Source organism: Vitis riparia, chromosome 13 (genome assembly GCF_004353265.1).
Source record: "Vitis riparia cultivar Riparia Gloire de Montpellier isolate 1030 chromosome 13, EGFV_Vit.rip_1.0, whole genome shotgun sequence".
NCBI lineage: Eukaryota > Viridiplantae > Streptophyta > Magnoliopsida > Vitales > Vitaceae > Vitis > Vitis riparia.
The window spans coordinates 1,928,705-1,938,507 of record NC_048443.1 but is presented as its reverse complement, the minus strand read 5'-3'; the positions used below and the strand labels follow the sequence as shown (position 1 = coordinate 1,938,507).

The window sequence follows — 9,803 nt, the reverse complement described above, 5'->3', positions numbered from 1 at the left end:
CTCTCGTACAATTCTCCACTTCTCCCCCTCTTTATTGCGGACGCCAACCCACTTAAACCGACTTTAATCATACTCTCACGTCCGTGTTCCCACCCACTCCCTGCCTCTCTTTTTGACCTCTATGTTGCCCTCCGTATCATGCACTCCTTTAGAAATTATCAAAATATCACTCTAATTTAATTTTTAAATTAATTTTTTGTTCTTTAAAATAAAAATAATTTTAAAAATTTAAAAATATTTGATAAATTTGTAATGAACAAGGTTTTATTTGACACCTGTTTCCGATAGTAAATTTTTATTTTTTTAAATAAAAAATTTAAAAACAAGTTTAACAATTAAAAAAACTATTTTTTATATTTTAATAATAAAAAATAAAATATTTTTAGATGATATATTTTATTTGTTTAAAAAATATGTATGATGATTTAGAAGAACGCTTTAAATATAAAAATTATTTTTAAAATAAATTTAAAAATATTATAAACAAATTCCTAACAAAACTTTTGTTTTATATAATACAAAAGAGTCGTTTTTAAAATTATTTTAAAAAATAGTTATTAAGTATGACCTAAGTTTTTTGATAATTTTTTTTAAATATATTATTTTGGAGAATACATTTAAATTTTTGTAAATATGTAAAAAATTTTAGAAAATTTTACAAGATTTTTGTAATAATTGCACATAAAGACAAATTTAGAAACACTTAATTGAAGGAAACTATTAATATATTTAAAATTATCGAGGATATATATATATATATATATATATATATATATATATATATATATATATATATATATTATATTTAAGATAAGAGATTAAACTATTCCATTAATTCTTTTAATTCCATGATAAAAATAATGAATTTTTTAAAAATTAAAAATAATATTTTTGGTGGAAAATATCCATCTCTAAATATAGAAATATTATAAAAATAATTGTGGCAAATTAGGGAATGTCGTAATGTGAAAATAAATTATATTTTTAATATATTTTAATTAAATTTTTGGAACTTTTTTTAAAAGTATCATATGAGTATTTTTACTAGATTTTATTTAATTAAAAATAAGAAAAATATATAATTAAAAAAATGACTATTTTTATTTTTAATTTCTATATATATAAATATTCAAGAAAGGATATTGGTAGAAAGTGAAGCGGAGATGCGTTGCAGGATTGACGTCAGCCCCACCAAACCGGTACACCACGTGTTCCTTTCACCGGAATAGCCGGTCTCCGGTCTCCTCTCTCTCTCATTTAAAAAATTCTCCGCATTTCAATCTCATTTAGCCTTCATTTCGTGTGAATTTCAATGCCATTTCGTCGTCCCTATATCTCTGGGAAAAAGCGCAAAAAAAATAATTTAAAATAAAAATTTACTCCAAATTTGTCTTCATTTCACGCCCATTTCATTTCATTTCATTTCAATTTCTAGACGTTACTCTCTCTCTAACACTTTCTCTCTCTACTTTCTCTCGCTTTCTCGCTCTTTCTCGGTAGTATCGATTCGGGCGAGGTTATCAACGCCACCTTTCGCTGTCCCTCTTTCTCTCTCTATCTCTGTGAATGGAGATGAACGCCATTTGCTTCCGATTTTCGTCGCGATTTTCCCGCTCTCTTCTTCGTGTTGCGTTCCAGGTCTCGTTCTCCTTAGATCGGTGAATGCCTTTTTCGGTTTGTTTCGATCTAGATCTGTGGACTTCTAACGCTTCAGATTCTTCTGATTGCTGTAAGTTTTTCTTTTCTTTTTCCGTCTGGATTGTTCGGTGATCTGTTTCTAGATTCGGCAGCACGTGTAAAAGTGCGGTTTTGGTTGTGGATTGAGCTGATTTTTGCTGTCGAGTCGGGCGATGATCAGTGGTTAAGTTGAATTTGTAGTGACTGGTTTGGTTTTGAGCTAATCTGGTGGTGTGTGATGGGTAAATTATTGTGGTCGCTGATTGGCTCCGCTTAGTTGCTGAAAAAAGGTGGGGAAAGAGAAGGAAAATAACAGTTTAGAGTTTTGGATTTTTTGTTGTTTGGTTTAGGATAGTCCAGGTGAGGATTCCAGAATTTTGTTTACGCTTCTTTTTCTCGAGTTTTTTCAGCAACCAGGCGGTGCATAAGAAAGAATGGGCTTTTGAGTTGAAGGTTTTCCATTATTTGGCATGGCCGAGGTGTCTTTTCCTGTTGTGAACAGTAAAGCAACATGAAATCTAAGATTGAATTTTTCTCTCTTTTTCCTTTGCCTTCTCACCGGACAAACAAGGCACAATACATATCCCTCTCTTTCCTGTCTGAAAGTTTAGTTTTTTTTTTTTCCTTTTTTTATTTTTATTTTTAATTTTCTCCCATTTAACTTATATCTCTCAAGTGATCATATCAAAGATCGTTGCTTTTTTTTTTTCAATTTCTGACTGAAATGACAAGTAATAAGACTATGGTAGTCGACTCTTGGTAATATCTAGATCTGTTAGAGAGCTTGAGCGATGAATTCTCTGTAGATCCTTCTTTGGGTTTTCATTCTTTTTAGTATTATTTTCTATCTTTTCAGAGACTTTGTTTGTATGTTTCCGGGTCTCTTTTGCATCATCTGTTATCTAGCTGTATTCAGATCTGTTTGTTTACTGAGAAACCCAAGTGCAGCTTTATCTTAGGTCCCAAACAATGAAAAGATCAAAATTAGAACTGTGATTTCTTTGCTCCTTTGAGTAGTATTATAACCTTGAATTTTGGTTTATAGTTTTTCCCATTTTTGATCTTTGCATTAACCGTTGTCTTTTCTTTTCTTTTCTTCTCTCTGGTTGATATGTGTAGCTGTTGGTTTGCAGGGATCTAATTTTTGAATGGGGCTGTGCTTTTTTTGTGCTTGAGCTCCAGCTGATCAAAGCATGTGCAGTGGTCCGGAGCAATCAAAAACGAAGTCATCTTCATCTCCATCTTCTACAGAAAGCAAAACTAACACCATAGATATGAATCATCTAACTGTTGAAACTGAAGATTCTTTTTCCAGTTTACATGAGCTTGCTGCCAACAATGATGTTGATGGCTTTAAGCGATCTTTAGAGCGCGATGCTTCTGCAATCAACGAGGTTGGCCTCTGGTATGGCCGGCAGAAGGGGTCAAAACAAATGGTTCTCAAGCATAGAACTCCGATGATGGTGGCTGCTACCTATGGTAGTGTTGAGGTTCTGAAGCTGATACTATCACGATCTGATGCTGATGTGAATATCTCATGTGGACCAGACAAAAGCACTGCTCTTCATTGTGCTGCATCTGGTGGATCTGTTAATGCTGTGGATGTTGTTAAGCTGCTTTTGTCAGCGGGTGCCGATCCAAATTCTATGGATGCAAATGGCCATTTTCCAGTTGACGTAATTGTTGTCCCTCCAAAGCTTCCGAGCATGAGAGTTGCCCTCGAAGAACTCCTTGTGAACAGTGCTTCTGATGGCTCTGTTGGTGAGCGCAATTTGCGGATCTCCATCACTAGTTCGAATTCCAACTCCAACTCACCGCCTCTCTCTTCATCGCCTGAAAATGGGTCTCCCTTCGCTTCAGATTCTGTGTCATCACCAATGGCTTTATCAAAGTTTAGTGACCAACCTGTGACATTGGCTTCAGAGAAGAAAGAATACCCAATTGATCCATCTCTTCCGGATATCAAGAACAGCATTTATGCAACAGATGAGTTCCGAATGTTTTCTTTCAAGGTCCGCCCTTGTTCCCGTGCTTATTCCCATGATTGGACTGAGTGCCCCTTTGTTCACCCTGGGGAAAATGCTCGAAGGAGAGACCCTCGGAAGTTCCACTACAGCTGTGTGCCTTGCCCTGATTTCCGAAAGGGGGCTTGTAGACGAGGAGATTTATGTGAATATGCCCATGGAGTTTTTGAGTGCTGGCTCCACCCTGCGCAGTACCGAACTCGGCTCTGCAAGGATGGCACCAACTGTGCAAGACGGGTCTGCTTTTTTGCACACACATCCGAGGAGCTTCGGCCCTTGTACTTATCGACTGGGTCTGCCGTCCCTTCTCCTCGTGCATCTGGACCTGCTAATGCAATGGATATGGCAGCTGCTTTGAGCCTTTTACCTGGCTCTCCATCATCTGTCTCTGTCATGTCTCCTTCTCCATTTGCACAGCCCATGTCTCCATCAGCGAATGGCATTTCACACTCATCTGGAGCTTGGCCTCAGCCTAATGTTCCTACCCTTAATCTTCCTGGAAGCAACTTTCAGTCCAGTCGCCTGAGGTCATCCCTTAATGCTAGAGATATTCCACCTGAGGATTTCAACATGTTGCTGGATTTTGATGCTCAGCAGCAGCTTCTCAATGACTTGAGCTGTTTCTCACAGCCAAGGACCAATGCTGCTTCCTTGAGCCGTTCTGCTCGGTCTAAAACACTGACTCCTTCAAACCTCGAAGAGCTATTTTCTGCTGAGATCTCATCATCTCCCCGTTACTCTGACTCTTCTGCAGTTTTCTCCCCATCACACAAATCAGCTATTCTCAATCAATTCCAACAGCAGCAACAGAGTATGTTGTCACCTATAAATACAAATGTATTCTCTCCTAAAAATGTTGAGCACCCACTGTTGCAGGCTTCTTTTGGTATCTCATCTCCTGGGAGAATGTCACCTAGAAGCATGGAGCCCATCTCCCCAATGGGCCCAAGGCTTTCTGCAATTGCTCAGCGTGAGAAGCAGCACCAGCAGCTACGGAGCTTTAGCTCCCGTGACCTTGGATCCAACAACCCTGCCTCTGTTGTTGGGTCCCCTGTGAATTCTTGGTCGAAGTGGGGTTCCCCAACTGGGAAATTAGATTGGTCAGTTAATGGGGATGAAATGGGTCGCCTGAAAAGGTCATCGTCATTCGAGCTTGGAAACAATGGCGAGGAGCCGGACCTGTCATGGGTCCAGTCTTTAGTCAAGGAATCTCCACCTGAGATGATGAAAGAGAAGTTTGCAGCCCCAGTGTCTGCTTCTGCATCGTCCGGTGAGGGTTTGAATTCTAACTCTCAAATTGAATCCAATTCTAATTCTCAAATTGATTCTGTTGATCATTCCGTTATTGGAGCTTGGCTCGAGCAGATGCAGCTTGATCAGCTTGTAGTCTAGTGAAAAGGCATTCATTTTTATGCATTGGGATAGAAACAACCAAAAAAGAAAGAAAAAGGAAAAAAAAAAAGAGTACATATTTTTTTTTGGGAGGGATTTTTGGCTGGAAGATGAAACTGGAGTTGGGGGAAAGGTAAGAATAGCAAAGTTGGGAAGGAGTGTGATGAGAAGGGGGGGTAAAGAAAGGCAGAAAAGAAAAGTTGCAGAAACCTTAATTCAATTTTTAATCATTTTATTGTTTACAGTGGATCTCAGGAAGGATGATGAAGAAGCCTCACTCTGGTCCATATTGAAAGGCCCAGGCCAGGGTGGGTTCTCATCTCCCAAATATCAGATTCTAGGATTATTTTTTTCCTTTAATTTCCTCTTTTTTTTTTTTTTCTTGAGCAAAAAAATGCTATATGTTTCACTGTAATGAAACTAATAGCTGTGTCTATTGATGTTTCATTTTTCTTCAATATTTTCCTTGTCTAGAACAGTAACTTTGGTTGATCAAACAAGTTTGATTGATGGTCAGGAAAGGGGGAAAGTCTTTTCCTTGTGGTCATTGCTGTTGTATTCCATTAGAGAATGCATCATATCATTCCATGGTAGAAAGAGAGAAAAATGGGAGGGAGGGAGAAGCCAACATGTACCTTTGATGATGTAAAACTGAATTTAAAGTTACTATTATTTCAATACCTTTATTTTTTCTTTTGCCTGTTTCCCACACAGCTCCTTACTTTCATTCACTTTGCTTTTGATTCTTGGGGTTTAAGAAAGTTGTAGGAATATGGGGAATTGGTGGGGGCCCATTAGTGGACTGTGATTGGCTGATAGGATGTGTATTTGGATTCTTCCAATCTTTCTTGAGAAGATGAGATGTGGTGGGTTGGGAGAATGGTATATTTTTCTTGAATTAGATACATGGATCTAGCTTTCTATGGATGGTGGGGTCCCCTTTGAGAATAGAGTATCATGTACCCTTATTTGATGCCAACCACTCACCCTAGACAAAGTGGGTGCGTCTTTATTGGAGTGAGATGGAGAAAAAAATTAAAAAAAATGGGTTGATTCTACTCGAGTGTGATGGTGATGTGTGTGGTGGGGGCATGAGGTTATGGGTGTTGGGCTTTTCAGGGCTTTGCTTCTAATGGCTTCTAGATCAGAAAAAAATGTGTTTTTTTTTATTTGCTTAATTCTCAAGTGATGGGTTTTTAGTTTGAGAAGCTAGACCTCTTGATATATTTGAATATGTATTTGCCATATTTATGGGTGGATGGAGAACAATGTTGAATAGGGATTCGAATTTTTCAAAGCCAATAAATTTATTCAATAAATTGGGAAAAGTATAAACAAGTTATTAAGTTTAGACTTTTTCGACATTTTTTTTCTCTCGAATATTTATTTTCTTTCTACTCCATGATTCCATATAACCCAAAGTCGTCTTTTTTTTTTTTTTTAATTTTTTTTTAATTTCCTCCCTCTTTCACATGGTTTTTTATTTTATTTTTCCCTCTCATACACTTCTAAACGTAAATGATTTCTTTATTTAAATTTATGTAAGGTGAAGCCAATAAGGATATTAATGGTTGAATAATTTCTTTACATGGTTGAATAATTTGGGAAAATTTTGGATTGTATTAGTTATTAGGTATTGATTTTTGAGTAGGGTTTTAAACATTAAAATAAGGAGAAAAAAAAAAGACTTTTAGGTTATGTTTGATTTTAAGAGAAATATATATAAAAAAAAAGGAAAAAAAGAGTAGATGGGACGAAGAAGTGAAGAAAAATAAAAATAGATATAAGATCAATAAATTATTTGGATGTATTATTTTAAATTTATTTAAATTATTTTAATTTTTTGATAGAAATATTAAATAATTTTAAAATAAATAAATTCATATTTAATTTTAATTATATTCAAAATTTTAAAATAATTTTTATAAGATAATTAAATATGAGTTCTGGAATTAAACATAATCTTAATATTAAGAAATTTATGTTTTCTTAGTATATGAACAAAGATTTCAAGCCCATTTTCCTTGACATTCAAGTGGATTCGCTTCACCGACAATTGATATAAATCCATGAGTGTATATCACTCCATAACCGTCAATCAAAAGAAATATACAGGTGAGAGCAATGGAGAATTGATTATGATGGGTTCTGACTCAAGTAAATTGGGATGTACTATTTGAGACCAATGCATTAAATTTTTAAGATAGGTTGGTGAAAGGTCTTAGGGGTTGGACCCATTGGCTCATGGCCTGTTCCTTTTTCACTTTTCCCCCTTCTTATTATTATTTTTGAATTTGTTGTCACACATTTCCACATTTTCCCTTCAAATTTAAGGGACAAGTTTTGTAGTATGATTTGATAAATTAGCTGTGATAATCAAACCACACACAAACAAAAAATAAAGAAGACAAGATTCTTAATGTGATTCAACAATCAATGTGATCTTCTTTATGTCCATGAAATGCACCAACACTCAACAATCCATTAATAAAACGATAAGAAGAGTTAAAATAGTGAAGTTCTCGAAAAAACATATTTCAATTACGACTGTAATTTCAAAAGGCAAAACCCTAAATATAAAAGGATTAAATATATAATATGAGCAAACTCATCAATCATCACATGAAAAAAATTTCGCCACCCCCACGAGCTGATTGAACAACTTGATTTTGACATCTCGAGTAAAACGTAACAAAATTGATTCAGACTTCACAATCCAACAAATTGGTATTTGATTTTAGTTTGATTTTAATTTTAGGTTGGTTTGGTTCTATCACTAACTCTTTTCATAAGGAAAATGATTGAGAAAACGAAAGCTTCAATTTTATTTATTTATTGTGAAAGGTGTACAGAATTTTTAAAAATATTTTTTATATTTTAAATAAAAAAGAAATAATATTAGAGAAAGATAGAAAAAGAATTTATTAAATCCCAACTAACTTTTATTTTTCTTTTGTTTACTTTCTTTCTCTTTTACAATATATTTTTTCTTAAACTTTCTATGATTTGATAAGATCCTTAGTTTATATTTTAACTCTTAATTACTTGTATAATGGGTTGAGTACGAAACCTTTCATAATTTTTTTTTCTTTGATTTGATAATTTAGATATGTGCAATAATTATTTTATTTTATTTTTTAACTTAATTTTAGGTATGACGTCTATTTCAACTCTCTAATCCTTATCGATAATTCAGGTGTTTGACAAAAATAATGTTTAATAAATAGAGTTTGAGTCATCTTATATTCTCTTAACAAGGTTTCTTTAAAACCAATTCTTTTATAAGACAACATATATATTAAAAATTTTAAGAAAATTAATTTAATAAATTCATTAATGTAGTGTCAACTTTCCAAAAGACATGTTCCATTTCTCTTTGAAATTTCTAGCCTTTTTATTTTATTTTATTTATTTTATATTATCTAGTAGGTATAGTTCATAAACAAGACACAAACACACATTAATCTAATACAAACCAAGGCATGCAAGTTGCTTCATTACTCCCCAAACACAAAAAGTACAATCTTCAATTGTTTATACATTAGTCCAAGAACAAACCCATATATAAAAATTGGGGCAACAGGGTGGTGGTTCAGATGTGATCAACCCCAATATTATATAAAAAAAATAAATTAGGGTTTTTGGTGATTAAAAGAGGCAAAAATATGGAATTGGTTAGGGACTTTGTACTATATTTTATAGGGTTGGTGAGTCATAGGCCACTGCATGGTGGACAATGTATACATTTAATACATGGTGTTGTGTATTGGGTTTCTTTGCTTATTTATATATATCCTGGTTGGAAGTTGTTGATTTTGTATATTGAATAGAGGAAAAATGATATGGTAGAGATGTTGTATCAATCGAACTTTACATCTGGATCATTGATTGAATGTATAAACAAATGAGATTAAAATACAAATAATTAAGACTTTATAATACCTTATGATACCATCTGATTGGTGATGTATTTTTGATATGGTATCGAAAAAATACCACTTGATACCTTAATCAAACCCTAATAAGATGTATAATGGTATTATAATGAGAAATGATCCTCTATCTACCATCAAACGCACTTATAAGCTATTCATTTTCTTGTTTTAGTAAATTAGGTTAAAGGCTTGCATGTTCTGTATTATGGTCATATTGGATGTGTGTAGTAAAATTTATGTTATGGGTAGAGGGTATCAACGAAAGAGATTAAAATACAAATAAATAAAACTTTAAAATATCATATGACACCATCTGATTGGTGATGCATTTTTGGTATGGTATAAAAAAATACCACTTAATACCTTAACCAAACCCTAATAGGATGTGTAATGATATTATAATGGGAAATGATTCTCTATCTACCATCAAATGCATCCATAAATATTCACTTTCTTGTTTCGGTAAATTAGGTTAAAGGGATGGATAATTTTTATTTATTTTAAGATTCTAACTTATTATTCTAAACAAAGTTATTTGGGGTAATAATCAATCATATTTATGGATTAAATCCATAAGATAAAAAATTAGCAAATGAGGATAAGAAAGTTCCTATCATAAAAGAAATATAGTTGAAATTTTTTATGTCTAGAGAACAATTTTTCATTACCAAAAGCAAACAAGTAGAAAAATAGTAATGATATAAATAGATGGGTAGATTACATAAATTCCTAGAGTTATAAATAATATGATAATAATAATAATAAAATGATTCAA

At 33.6% G+C, this 9,803-nt stretch overlaps 1 protein-coding gene across 2 annotated transcripts; it reads left to right on the top strand.

Moving 5' to 3' along the window:
* The first annotated feature begins 1,415 nt into the window (after positions 1-1,415).
* On the top strand, positions 1,416-5,787 carry LOC117928153 (zinc finger CCCH domain-containing protein 30-like). 2 transcript variants are annotated; one of them, XM_034848041.1, is made up of 2 exons: positions 1,416-1,729; positions 2,811-5,787. In XM_034848041.1, the coding sequence occupies exon 2, from the start codon at positions 2,871-2,873 to the stop codon at positions 5,091-5,093; it is 2,223 nt and encodes a 740-aa protein (XP_034703932.1). In that variant the 5' UTR covers positions 1,416-1,729; positions 2,811-2,870; the 3' UTR covers positions 5,094-5,787. The 2 variants fall into 2 exon arrangements, with proteins under 2 accessions (XP_034703932.1, XP_034703933.1); XM_034848042.1 differs by having other exon boundaries at positions 2,797-5,787.
* Positions 5,788-9,803: the final 4,016 nt, after the last annotated feature.

Bases quoted from the DNA above. Each gene is read 5' to 3' on its own strand.
- LOC117928153 (XM_034848041.1), top strand. From the start codon at position 2,871: ATGTGCAGTGGTCCGGAGCAATCAAAAACGAAGTCATCTTCATCTCCA.